Below are 13,190 nucleotides of genomic sequence, written 5' to 3'. Positions count from 1 at the left end.
AAATGTAATAATATATCAAACATACCGATAATATAGAAATTTTAGAAACTTAATACGAAAAATTGGTGGCAACCCAAATCGGCGTCTGTTTGCATCCCTAACAAGCATAATGCGGATTGGATACTTTATATTTCTACCACATACTTAGTCCACCGGGATTCATGTAAGACCGAGGTTTTGTGGGGCCCATCATTGAACCAATAAACTACTCTGTCGTTGTGTATTGCGTCTGACGGAGTTCAGTGGGTTGCGGCAACGTTATTTTTGGGAGTAGAAATGCTTCACCTCCGGAGTTCCGTAGTCACCCACCCGCGTGGCTCACCTGCCCCACGATTGGCAGTGACCATCATGAGCCCAGATAGGGGACCCCCCATCACGAGGTAAGTAGAATGCGAGAGCGTGACACGTGCTATCTTCGTATCCACAAACAGATACAGTTGTTGACACGTGTTAACTTAATTCTTATTTTAAGTCGGTGCTGCGAGCAGAAGTCCTCTGTATCCTAAATATAAGAAGTCACGCCGTCTTCTTTTCAACGCACCCTTTCCATCGTCAAGTGTTGTCGAAAGAAACCCACAGGGCGCGTGGAATACCCTACGATGGCGTATATTTATCACTCGCCTGCTTCCCGTTCCCTACTTTCAAACGGGACCGAACACAGCGGCCGCCCCCAACTCGCAGTTATGAACGGAGTCTTCCTAAGAAGTGGCGGCCGAGGAGCCCACGGCCTCCTCCTCGGCCACCTTAGATCTCCCCGCGTCTGCGTCGAGCACTCCAAGCTTTCATCAACGCGGTCCAGAGCCTACGTCCGCTCCCACATCCTCTTTTCCAAGTTCAAGGAGTCCTCATCCGGGTTCTCACACGGCTCGCCTTCCCTGTACTCCCTTTCCTTGTCAACTGCAACTGGCGCGGCATCATTTTCTTGGATCCGGAATGGGTTCATAAGTTGGTATATCGGCATGATCGAAGCCCGCCCTGTCCTCACCAAGAGCCTCACCGCGGGGGTTGTCTTCACCGCCGCGGACATCTCCTCCCAGGTCTGAACATGTACTTTTCTCTCCTTATACCTCTTCTTAAAAATCCATTCTTGTTACATTCGTCTGCGTTAAGTTTGTCGCTTGGGAAGTTTGATCGTCTCCCAAACTAGCGGGGTGTGTCAAAATTCAAGGTCTTTGGTTCATTTAGCTAAATTGTAATTATAGGGAAAGGAACGGTATATTGGATTTTGTTTGATGTTTAATTTGGCCTTGCGAGGGTGGTGGATTTAGTAAGACTACTGTGTTCTTGTTTCTAGGGATTCCGTGAATTACCGAGTATGTGACATTTTTATCTTGTTAGTAATTTGCATATCAATTGTTTGTGTGAATTGGTTCATATGGAGTCTGTAACCGCTTTTGAGTTACCAAATGCATTGTTGATTATATGCAGACTCATTGCACCCCTTGTTTTTCTTTAGTCACTTGGCATCCTCAAAGTTTATCAGAGGAATCAACTACAAAATGACTTAGATGAGTCAAGTCTAAAGTCTCATGTGGTTTGTTCTAAATGATGCCTTGCACTTTATTTAAAGGTTTGAATGATTTAGCAAATCGATTATGAAAAGGCTCTTACTAGTGTCACTCTAAGCATAAACATTAACATAATGTCCATCATTAGAACCTTAATTCCTTTTAATTAACAATCATAAAATTTTATATATTTTTAGATATTTTCAAGTTCTTTTTGTACAGCATCTTCTAAAGAACTGTAAGCTTCATTGTTTTGAAGTCATCATTTATTGATATAACATTAATGATCCTTAGTTTTCTTCATTCTTAACAGATTATTACACTTGCATCCTCCGGGGGTCTTGATTTCATAAGAACTCTGCGAATGGCGGGTTATGGGTTGCTTGTTTCAGGACCCTCTTTGCATTTCTGGTTCAATTTTGTTTCCAGAATTCTACCAAAACGAGATGTTTTTACGACTTTTAAAAAGATGGTTCTTGGGCAAGTTACATATGGGCCTATAATAACTGGTGTTTTTTTCTCAATGAATGCCGGATTACAAGGTAGGAACCTTTTTTTGGCTTGCATTAATAACTGCATTGTGTTGCATGCCATGTAAGATTCTTTATTCTAATTTATTATCATGTTCTCTATTCGATCATTGATAGATTAATGTAAATCGATATTATCCAGACATCATATGGATGCCTTGAGTTTTGTTATGGAGTTAAGAAGCAGATAATCATGTTTAATGCATTAAAAATAATTTTTTTTTGACAAGCCACATGAGTTTCTTTATTTTGTTTAGTTATAGAACTTTTGTTTTAATGGTGATTACTGTTTTGGTTTATAAAGTCAGAGAAACCTGAGATCATGATTATTATTTTCATTGAATGTTCTCGACAACAATGTCTCAAGGCAAAATCGGAAGGGTAACCTAGTGCATGAATATAATTTTGCGGCTCAAATCCTTCACTTAGGCTGCAAAAGAGCAATATTGCCATTATATGAAGGCTCACCCTCAATTATGTGTCAAAACTATCTTGAATTGAATTTACTTTTCTGTTGATATGATGCAAATCGTGAGCAGTTTTGTGACTATTACTTTTGAGTTGGGTACATTTAACAATTAATTTCTAGTGTTCATCATGGCAAGGCATTTATTCTTATTTCCTAGCAACATAAGTTGAGAATCAATTAATTCTAAGTTCAATTTTCTTTTTTGTGATTCTGTACGATTTTTTTCTCTTGGCTTTGGTCTTGTCGACATTTTGATTTTCAAAACCAAGTTTATCATCAACTTGATGGAGTACAGCCAGCACTAAGACATCTCATCTTCTCTTACCTCTTATGCACCATAGATTAAGATGTCTCTTTCCTTCTTGCTTCCTCTCCTCTCACTCTGCCTTCTGACATGAGCCATTGGAAAAGATAGGATAGTTAGATTCAAGAATGATCAAGTTCTAGTTCTGCTTGGCCAATCCTTTGTTTTGATTGGATCAGTCAAGAATCAGTTTTGATAAGGACTGCTCCAATCTGATTCAATAACAACCCCACCCTGGTGCTTGGTTCTTCTTGGAATCTCAAACCAGGCAACCATTTGAGCAAATATGTATGTGATTGGTGGCCACTAACCATTCGTAACTGGGTAGCTTGGTGTCCTCCATTCTGTAGTCACCGAACTATTTAGAGTGCCTTATGCTCCATGAACTAATTAAGCACCTGGATTTAATCTAGACTATCACCTAGGCACCAAAGCCATCATTCTTTTAATATGTAATGGTATATCACTTTACATTGTTTGGAGTTAATATCATTCATGGAAAAGTAACATTGTTACGAGTGTATATGTTAAACATTATGTGTGCATCTGCAATGTTTAGATGGCAACATTGTTCGACATCTTAATATTCTTTTATGAAGTTGTATAAATTGATTAATAAAATTTATGATCATTATCTTATAGAAGGCTGTTCATTATTTTATAGAGAGGTCACTGCCTAGGACCATCTAGGATACTGACAAGCTTGCTTGTATTTAATTGCCTGTGCTTCCTTCAACTATGCATGTTGGTTGGCCTCTGTCTTCTCTGTTGATATGTTTGGTCCATATAGGGATAATTATACACCTGAATGAAATCTGTTGTTACGATGTCTTGCATTCGACAAACCTCAGATGATGCAAATGGGTCTTTTTTTTTTCCTGTTTGCATCTTGTATTTGGGGTTTCTCGGAGAGGCAAATAATGGTCCACTATGTATCATAGTGAAGTTCTTCTTTATCCTTGCCCATGGACAGAGTGACTATTTGCAAAATTGGGATGCCATTTGGTACTTTGTGTGATTGTCTTTCTTCTTCTCGTCTTCTCATTCCTCTGTGTTGTGTTCCCTGTTTTGGCCCTTTATTACAACATTAGTTGATAGTGGATATGCACTTCTTATGTTTTAATTGGTTAAAGGCAATATTTTCTGTTTGAATAATATTTCCTGTTTTTGTCAACCATAGGTGAAACTGGTGCTGAAATCTCTGCCAGGTTAAAAAGAGATTTGATTCCTACTCTATTAAGTGGAATTATGTACTGGCCTATATGCGACTTCATTACATTTAAATTTGTCCCTGTCCGTCTTCAGGTAACACGGAAACCTGTATTGTCATTTAATCTCTTAATCTTTGAGCACCTCCTTGGCTGATATAACCATCTTGTTTTCCTTCCAGCCCTTGGTCAGCAATTCATTCTCATTTCTCTGGACCATCTATATCACATACATGGCAAGCTTGGAGAAGGCAGTTGTGGAAAAGACGGCGACGGACTAAATCCTCTTGGTAGCTCTAGCTCAACGTTGTGACTTGGATCTTTCCAAATTTTGAACCGCACAGAAATAATATGGTCGAAAGTGTTACCTAACTTCTTAATTTTTCATATGATGTATTCTGAAAGAACAAGTGCAATTCATAGGTTTCCATCATTGAAGTGCCTCGTTCATCCTTGTTAAACTTCATGGGAAAAACTATCAAGCATTATAGAAAAACCTGTTCTTATTTTACACAGAGAAAAACATTTTGATTGACCTCTGATAGAGAGGAGAACTCTTGTTTGAACATTTCTGATTAATAAGACTTCTGGTTTCTGGGAAAAGAGTGTGCTGATCTTTATATTAAATCAGTAAGTTTTCCAGCATGCAACACAGTCTATATCTTTGGGTTGTTTCTGATTCTAATGGGTTGTGGTTGACTTTGGACGGTGGTTTTGACTTTCCAAGCAGGTAATAGGATTCCTTCCCACTGCAAATATACAATCCCAGCCGACAGCCGATTGCTTGTGAAAGCATGTAAATCTGAAGATCTAAGCACAAGATGGTTTCTGTATTGCCAATTCCATCTGTGGTTGTTCTAAATGGCTGTAACTTTCTTTGTTGGAAGCAAACTAAGCAGTCAAATACAATGGAAAGCAGTGATTCTATGAACCATTACAATCCAAAAGACACCAGCATGTCACGTTTGGAACAGGGAAAGAGCCAATGAGGCTGCTTCATTCCATCCTTCCTCATCTGTTCCTCCATGTCGAACCCACTCTTTCCATCACGACCGAACCTTGTGGATTCATCCGCCAGCTGATGCAGCACCCACTCGTTGCGGTTTCGTTTCATGTGCATGTTCCCGTACTCGTTCGAGGATGAGGAAAAGCTGGACGCTGAATCCGAAGTCAATGATGCGTCCTTCTTCTTCCGTCGAGCTCCGCCGCTTCCGGTGGCGAGCGTCAGCTCCAAGTCGCTCTCTTCGTCGGCGTCGAGCACGACCCCTGCCGGGAGTTCCAGGTCAAGCGTCCGACGAGGCCGTGTCTCATCCTCTGCATCAAGTAGCTCGGTATCTGCTCGTGTGCGCCCCTTTTGCCTTTTCATTTCGGCAATCTTCATGTCTCCCATCAACTGCTGCTGAATTCGGTACAGACGATGGAGTTCATGGACCTGAATCAAGCGTGGAAGTAACACTCGGTGCCTCCTGAAACTTCCTCACGGGAGATCAAAGGAAAGAAGGAGGGAGGGAGATACCTGATATCTAAAGATTTCTTCCTGCTTCAACATCGCAATCTTCACGTACTCCTTGTCGGTCTGTTGCATGTATCTCGGCATTGATATTCTGAAATGTTAGAATCGTTAGACTCTCAAACAACAGTTTGCTGCTGATCTGTGAAAATGATAAGCAGCAACGATTGACCGATGCTTTCTTTACAGAAGCAAGAAAGAAAAAGAGGCGATGAGCCGATGACATGCAATTCTGCCACAAGGAGAATTCCGAAAGAAGAATTCATTAACGGTGAAAGGATCAAGAAACAAGGGAAGGATGAATCCTTACTTGAGTTGCTCTATCAGATTCCGCTATTGGCGACCTCAGGTTAAGAGCTTCCTTGGAGAAAGCGGCAAGCTTCACATACCCAATGGGTGCAGGATTTAAGGCTCTCTACACAGACTCTCACCAGCATAGTTTAGTGGGCTCTCGACGCATGCCAAACAAATCCCAGTCCTTTGGCTTAGTGCAGCAGTTCGAGTCTTTCTGAAGCGAGAAAAGGACGGTACAGACAGTGCCAAGAAACGCCATAATCAAATAAGAAGGCCCACTTGTTCATCTCCATTCAAATATTATGAGGCACACAACACTGCTCCCAAAGAATCAACCAGACAGCTAAACCTGCCATGGCAGATCACATGTATCTTAAAGTTTTATGATCACTAACAGTTGTCTCAACATGTATATTATTGTCCTAAGTATACACCTTCATTCGTACTTATCACCTTCTTCAGATCGGAGATCTGAAGTGCCTTTGTATATGTACTCAATGACATGATGCTTTGGGAGGAGCCATTGATCTGCTGTTATTTTGGGGGTGATTTTACTTGTAAGAATCACTTGGAAGGACTAATGGATAAGAGATGGGGAGGCGTGTATTATTGGCACAATGATTCCAAAGGTTGCCTCCATTTCTTTGGGGCGGAAGGAAAGGGCTGGCTTTGTCCTTGCAGTGCCGACAAGCCCTCTCCTTGGAGGAGCGGATTGACTCCAAGCACAGGAGAGGAACCAAGGAGCATAAAATAAGGAAGGAAGAAGGGAGAGAGAGCAGACGGAGATGGAGATGAGTTGCTTCCATCAGGAAGTGACCACATGTGGGGGTCATACGGATAACCCTTCTTTCCTTTATTCCCTCTTCCTTGTACTGTATGTTCTCTTGTTTCTTCCTCTCTTTCAGCCGCTCAAGCAAGCTCCAATTTGTCTTGTTCTCCGGCTACAGAACGCCAAGGGCCGACATCGGGGCACGCGTTGCCGGTGAGGGGAGGCACAGCCGGGTGTGGCGTTTGTGCCCAACCTTGGCGTTGTTCTGAGACGAACAGTAGATGTGGAGAAAGGTAGAGATCGTAGATGGGCCCGTCACAATAAAGGCGAAATGAAGCTCTCACCTTCAACCTCACTGATGAAGCTGGGGACTTCATTGTGTCTCTTGCTGTGATGATGGGAACGGCCTCGATAGCTATCTTGACCTAGTCAAGGTATGGGAGGAAGAAGAAGAAGAAGAAGAAGAAGAAGAAGAGTGACTGACAGAACAAAACTAATAAAGGAAGCCTGCTTTATGAACTCAGAAACCAAGGTGTCAAGTAAACCTATACATTAATATGTGGGTCATTTTGATTCACTTGTTCTTTTTTTTTTCTGAGAGGATCTTGATCTAGCTAAATAAAGATTGCTAGAACAATTCAAAACCTAGTTGGAACATGATGAGCGATGGCTACGAACTGTAGCCAATCTATATCTCTAGATTTTGCGGACATGAGTTGCAATCATTGTTTGGATTCTATTCAGATTTCAGAGACATGCTTCTTAGATTCCTTGTCTTGGAGTGGGCAACGATCTTTCAGGTCTCGAAGGAACAGTTGACAGGAGCTTAATTTTATGGTCCACTATTCTTCCTTCAACTTGCTAAATTATAATTGCAGGAAACATCCAATCGAATGCAGTGCCAATGAATGGGTGTTGATGCCTATCTGTTTGATCTTGCTCCAGTCACTATGATTGGACCTACAGTGTCAAGAACAGGAAGTGTTCCTTGAGCTGTGAGTCCCACACCCACCTGATACACTTGTGGGTGCACCTGTCCTTGTTACCCCTCATCCCATACTGGACAAGAACTTGATGGTGATGGAGTGAATTCACAAGAAGATATAATTGCAGGACCTTTTTTGATCTGTTTTCTTGTCCAGATCATGTTTCTTTGATCTGAAAAAACCAAAAAAATTCTGCATTTTTATAGAGTCCAAACATTGTTAAGGACCATTCTGCATGATTCATACTGTTAGTAAGAAAGAAGGTAGAGATGTTTGGCATAAAAGAAGCTTCATCAACACTGATATCATGTGCTTCATTCATTGACTTGTGATCCTCCTCTCCATATTAGGGGGAGCCAATCTTCCCTTGAAATTATGATTAGGATAAGCTGTTAAGATTGTTCGAATCTTAGACATTACAGTTTCTTTTTCCCCACATCAAGTTGAACTTGACATAGATCTTATTATTCCATGTCCCTTTAGATAAACACATCCTCTTTTGCCATGTTTTAGTCAATTCTAATGCATAGCCAGCAAGCCAACACATTCTCTTTAGTTCTCATATTAATGGCCAGTGTGCTTATTTTGACCCTCAAGTGGAGAAGACTATTGCACATTTAGTATTGACAGTCACATAACATGAGATCAGTCAACATCATTGCTCCATAAATATATCTGCAATATGAACATATGATCATTAACAGGATTCCCCCAAACCCACTAACATAGTCACATTTTGTAGGTCAGAGAGAGAGAGAGAAGGATCATCCAACACCACAGCTAGATAAGGTGGTGTCAATTGGTTTGAGATGTCCATTATGTGGCCTTAAACCTAAACTTCAATAAACTAATAAATTGGACCATGTCCCTGCCATGAGGAACATACAGCAATAAGTAATCTGATGGATAGTTATTATGCCAATTAAAAGATGTCTTTATGAGACATGCAAGCATGATTACCTGCAACAAGAAATTAGCCCTTATTTTTTTCATGTCAAAGGCACAAAAATTCAGCAGTGAGGACTCATATGGAAAAAAATTAAAGTCTGTCACATCTGCACATATAGAAGATGTATTAGCATGAAATGTGGTAGGATATTGACAACACCAATTCTATCCTATAGATTAGAAAACTAAGCACCATTTGAACTACCTTAATAAATTCCAAACTACATGGTTTACAACTCATCCGGAGGCATTAAACACTAATCCCACATACCAAACACCACATGCTTCATTCCAAGTATTAGATGTGGACACAACAACATTTCTTAGTCCATCACCTCACCTCAAAAGTATCACATTGGTATTGTTTCTTAGATCTCTTTCAAATGTTTAATTGGTAGGTCTATGTTCTTGGGGGGAATGAATGATGAGAGCTAAGAGATAAGGGTGGTGTTAGTATTTTATATCAAGACATACATCAAGATATATGGTGAGGAATCATCTTTAATTTGCACTGTGGGAACACATGGTATACAGTCCCACATAAGCACCAAAATATTGAGATTCCTTGGAGTGGTTAATGCAAGCCACATCTTGCATTACCATTAAATAGTGTCACACTATTGGGAATAGCATTTTATACATTAAGTTATGTGAAGTTAAAAGCTAGAAAGTTCAAATGTTTGTTGTACTTACATGAATGGTTTTGAGAATTGATGCACAAGTCAAGCAATTTGGGTTCACCATCTCTTTTATGGTTCATGAATTCTCAAAATTACATCCCTTGTTCAAAATTTTGGATGAATGATTTATTTTCTTACATCAAGTATTTTATGTTGATAAAAAAAAAGGTTCTGAAGTCATAACTTATTAATTGTACTCATCCATTTCGTTTAGATTCATCTCACCTATCACATCTCATATTTTGATAGACATGATCGAGTAAAACAGCTTGAAATGGAAGATTATGTGAGTCCAATTCTCAATAAGTATTAGAGGATTCTAACCCAAACATTTATCCCTATCCTTATGTGATCCCCAAGGAAGAGGAGATTAAAAGGGTAAAATGATTCATTTGAACAGTAACTTAATTTGGATGCTAAATGATTCATTTAAACATTAACTTCGTTTGGATGCTCTCTCTCTCTCTCTCTCTCCTTGTTGAACACTTGTCTTGGAGTTTGTGCTATTAAAAATTAGTGAGTAGTGAGAGGGGAAATAAACAAGTAATGACATGAGTTCTTTCTCATCTTTGGTTGTCATTATCCTCTCCTCAGGATAATATGATTGAGGAGGCCAAGACTATGGATGAGGTCTTATATTATTATTGGTGCTTAAGAGCTTCTTTCATCTTATAATTATGTAGGAATAAATCGTAATATCTCCTAAATCCTAAAAATTAAATTTATCCTTCAAAGATTAGAAGATTAAAAAATCAGATCTTTATTAACTTTTTTTCTTGACCGATCATCATAATTTGAATTCTTATAAGAAATAATGATCACAAATATTATTATCTTTAATACTAACGCTAGTTATGTTTGAATTAGACCTAACGAGGTTAAATCGTTGATTATATATTTATCTTTTAGATTATAATAACTCTCCCACACTCTATTTGTTAATCATAATTAATTATTTTTATTATAAAAATAAATATTAATCTTTCATAATAATCAAGTTCGAGTACTTTTACACTTTGATAATAAATCCGATTTAGATATGAGTAAATAATGGATATGATGAAAGTGTCAGAGCTGGTATAAGACTTTTGTGACCAAACAATACCATCAACCTTATCAGGATAATAATATTATATATATATATATATATATATATATATTTGTCATATTTAAATTTAGGTATTTAACATCGATTACTATCATATTATATATATATATATATATATATTTGTGATTCCAAATCATAATGGATTTGGTGGGAATAGCAACATACCACACATTGGGCTGCTCCTTATGGATGAGGCCCAATTTATTTGGACATGGATTGGATTGCCATCTTGCCACAAATGTTCCCTCAATATTGGGATTAAAGTTGACATGTAGAGAGCATAATTGGGTCGAATATTCAATTGGACGTAATATGTCATATGAGTTTTGTCCAACATAATCTCGATCTAATTTTGTAAAAGAATGAATCGAAACAAAATACGTATAACTTTTATCATCAAAAGAAATTGAGTCGTGACTTGGAACCACATATCATAAAACAAATTTCTTCTCCTCTTTCAAATGTCATAACACTTCAAAAAAAAAGATTGATCAGATCAAAATTAATGTGAGGTTGGGACCAAAATTGAATTGACATGATAAGGAAAGAAAGAAAGAAAACGTTTCTTCTTTGTTTTTCATTGGCAGTCGAATGAATAGAATCGACCATCTCGAATGACCAAATGCTATATGATATTTAGGCTGGCCTTAGCGATGCGTATTCCGATAGGGTTAAGAATGATTAGAAGCAGACACATGTCACTAAGAAAAAAAGAAAACGCATGTAGTCTACTCAATCCATTTGAGTTAGATTACGATACACATTAATTAATTGGTATTAGGATGAATAGATATCAAAGAATATGTATTCGAACTCAACTTTTTCGATTTAAAGGTAAGCGACGAAGATAGATTTGATCTCAAAACATTATGGTGATATATCGACGATAAGTGACAAATGACTTAATTGATACTTCATCGTCATGCAAACTTAGTAACACGTAGATTGTTTGAGGCTACATCGGCTACACATGATCAATAGATGAAAAAGAATCTAAACAATATGTCAATATCAAGTGGTTACATCTTGTTGACACATCGATCGTTCGAAGTCATATCAAATATATGTGAGCAACGTCACATGTCTCCAACGAGACTCGAATCAATTTAGATGAAATCCGAATTTGGCACACCATAATATCACCTTGTCGATTCAGCTCAAGAATAATGCAAGATCACCCTTCCTTGATCGTTCGTTGAAGATTCTAAGAAAAATAGTCCCCCAATTCAGGTGTAAAATGGGTTCACTGGGTGTGTTTTCTAAAATTTTCTTGAGAAGGTTATCTAAATAGTTTAAATTCGAAATTAATTTAATCATCAAAAAAAATATTTATTAAGAATACTTTCGATTTAATTTTATAGGTCCGACGATCAAAATAATAATTTTAGCCGTTAGGAAGAACTATACGAATACAATTCATTGATCGTAGACGACGAATGTCTAAATTATATTTGAAGGGTGCATCTACTTTCTATATGCGGTGTACGCTTTCGTTTCGGTGTTCAAAGCGAAGGACGACGTATCCCACCATCGCCGGTTGATGTCCCCGCGTCGTATCTAATGGTCCCTAAGCAATAATGGAAGAAGGCTACAAATAGCAGAGAATAGTGGTCCATCTTTCCTAATCAAATCAACACATACATACATAGATCAAATCATCATTTTCTTTTTTCGTTGGACTATCAAATCACATCTTCCAACTCAACATGCTCTCTACGTTCCAATACATGAATGGATTTCCCCCATTTTATTACCCTACTTTGATGCTTCCACCTCTTATCCTAATCACAACGTTTATACGACAAGAGTTTGACACTCTCCAAGTAACTATTTTGAATTCTACGTTCGCGGGGTCCGCAGTGTACTGGCTGTTCCCTGGAGCCCTCTCCCGACGGGATCACGCAAACCGGCCCCCCACCCCCAGAGTGTTTATCGACTCGATCACGATACCCGCTCGCTCACCCGGGCGTCGGATGGTGTGCCTGTCAGGGCCCAAAACTCTTGGTGCAATGGAAACACGAGTAGATGATGCAGGTAAAACGTAGGCATAGAATAATAAGTCGCTGACGCTTCCGGGCAGATGCCTGCGGCCCACGTCAACCGTACGATTCGATCATCATCATCCACGCGTCGGTCGCTGCGCACGTCGACGCGGGAAAAATCTCCGACGTGTACGGGGCAGGCTGACCGTCACGTGCCCGTCTTGGAAGGAATTAGCCGGTGAACAGTCAGGGTGGGCTTTTTTAAATGGGAGACGTCGACACCCGTAACGGATTCCAAGAAACACACTCGTTCGCTCTCTCTCTCTCTCTCTCTCTGCGACGCCGGCGGATGATGGCGTGGTGGGATCGGGTGGCATCGCCGATGAGGAGGGCCTGGGCTGGCTTCGCCACCCGGCTCGGGATCCGCAAGTCCGGTGAGTCCCACCCCTCCCTTCATCGGATGGCTACGATCTGACCGCGGGGGAGTACCGTACTAACCCCTCTTTTCCTCCGTGATTCGCCGCAAGGGCTGATGCGGCTGAGGCGGGAGGTGAGGACGTGCGAGTACGAGGACGTGCACGTGATGTGGGAAATGCTGACGGAGTCGCGGCGAGCGGGGCCGTACCGGGCCGCGGAGGCGGAGGCAGCGGCGAGGAGGAAGGGGAGTCGCCGGCGGGACGGGTCGCACGTGTGGGCGTTGCTCGGGTAGCTCCGATTCGGCCTTCTGCCGCAGGTCCTAGAGGCACCGCACGCGTGGGGGAAATTGTAATCCGTTCGATCTTGCGATGTCGCTACGATGGCTGCTTTGTAAATACCAGGTTTCGAGAGGGTGGGTGTGGCAGCGTGAGGCGTGTATAAATATTATAATATCATAAGGCTGCTGCTATTGGTTGA

At 40.2% G+C, this 13,190-nt stretch overlaps 2 protein-coding genes and 1 long non-coding RNA gene across 5 annotated transcripts; 2 read left to right on the top strand and 1 right to left on the bottom strand.

The window, feature by feature from the left end:
• Positions 1-553: 553 nt before the first annotated feature.
• LOC103981412 (protein SYM1) lies at positions 554-4,622 on the top strand. Its single transcript, XM_009398140.3, has 4 exons — positions 554-1,037; positions 1,822-2,050; positions 3,992-4,116; positions 4,202-4,622. Exons 1-4 carry the CDS (start codon positions 600-602, stop codon positions 4,298-4,300), a joined length of 891 nt encoding a protein of 296 aa, XP_009396415.2. The 5' UTR covers positions 554-599; the 3' UTR covers positions 4,301-4,622.
• Positions 4,623-4,871: 249 nt separating this feature from the next.
• On the bottom strand, positions 4,872-6,166 carry LOC103981411 (uncharacterized). 3 transcript variants are annotated; one of them, XM_009398139.3, is made up of 3 exons: positions 5,840-6,166; positions 5,536-5,623; positions 4,872-5,415 (listed from the first exon to the last, which is right to left on the bottom strand). In XM_009398139.3, exons 2-3 carry the CDS (start codon positions 5,614-5,616, stop codon positions 4,954-4,956), a joined length of 543 nt encoding a protein of 180 aa, XP_009396414.2. In that variant the 5' UTR covers positions 5,617-5,623; positions 5,840-6,166; the 3' UTR covers positions 4,872-4,953. The 3 variants fall into 3 exon arrangements, with proteins under 3 accessions (XP_009396414.2, XP_009396413.2, XP_018679962.2); XM_009398138.3 differs by having other exon boundaries at positions 4,872-5,451; positions 5,840-6,158; XM_018824417.2 differs by having other exon boundaries at positions 4,872-5,418; positions 5,840-5,988.
• Positions 6,167-12,591: 6,425 nt separating this feature from the next.
• Positions 12,592-13,190, top strand: LOC135672431 (uncharacterized). Its single transcript, XR_010512978.1, has 2 exons — positions 12,592-12,730; positions 12,824-13,190. It is a non-coding gene; the product is annotated as an uncharacterized LOC135672431 (long non-coding RNA).

This window comes from Musa acuminata, chromosome BXJ1-4, assembly GCF_036884655.1.
Source record: "Musa acuminata AAA Group cultivar baxijiao chromosome BXJ1-4, Cavendish_Baxijiao_AAA, whole genome shotgun sequence".
NCBI classification, from domain to species: Eukaryota; Viridiplantae; Streptophyta; class Magnoliopsida; order Zingiberales; family Musaceae; genus Musa; species Musa acuminata.
The sequence above is the reverse complement of the archived record's forward strand: the minus strand, read 5'-3'. Positions and strand labels throughout refer to the sequence as shown.

Bases quoted from the DNA above. Each gene is read 5' to 3' on its own strand.
- LOC103981412 (XM_009398140.3), top strand. From the start codon at position 600: ATGGCGTATATTTATCACTCGCCTGCTTCCCGTTCCCTACTTTCAAAC. The intron at 1,038-1,821 runs GTCTGAACATGT...CATTCTTAACAG, and splicing joins CCGCGGACATCTCCTCCCAG to ATTATTACACTTGCATCCTC. The intron at 4,117-4,201 runs GTAACACGGAAA...TTTTCCTTCCAG, and splicing joins TTGTCCCTGTCCGTCTTCAG to CCCTTGGTCAGCAATTCATT.
- LOC103981411 (XM_009398138.3), bottom strand. From the start codon at position 5,616: ATGCCGAGATACATGCAACAGACCGACAAGGAGTACGTGAAGATTGCG. The intron at 5,452-5,535 runs GTATCTCCCTCC...CGCTTGATTCAG, and splicing joins AAGAAATCTTTAGATATCAG to GTCCATGAACTCCATCGTCT.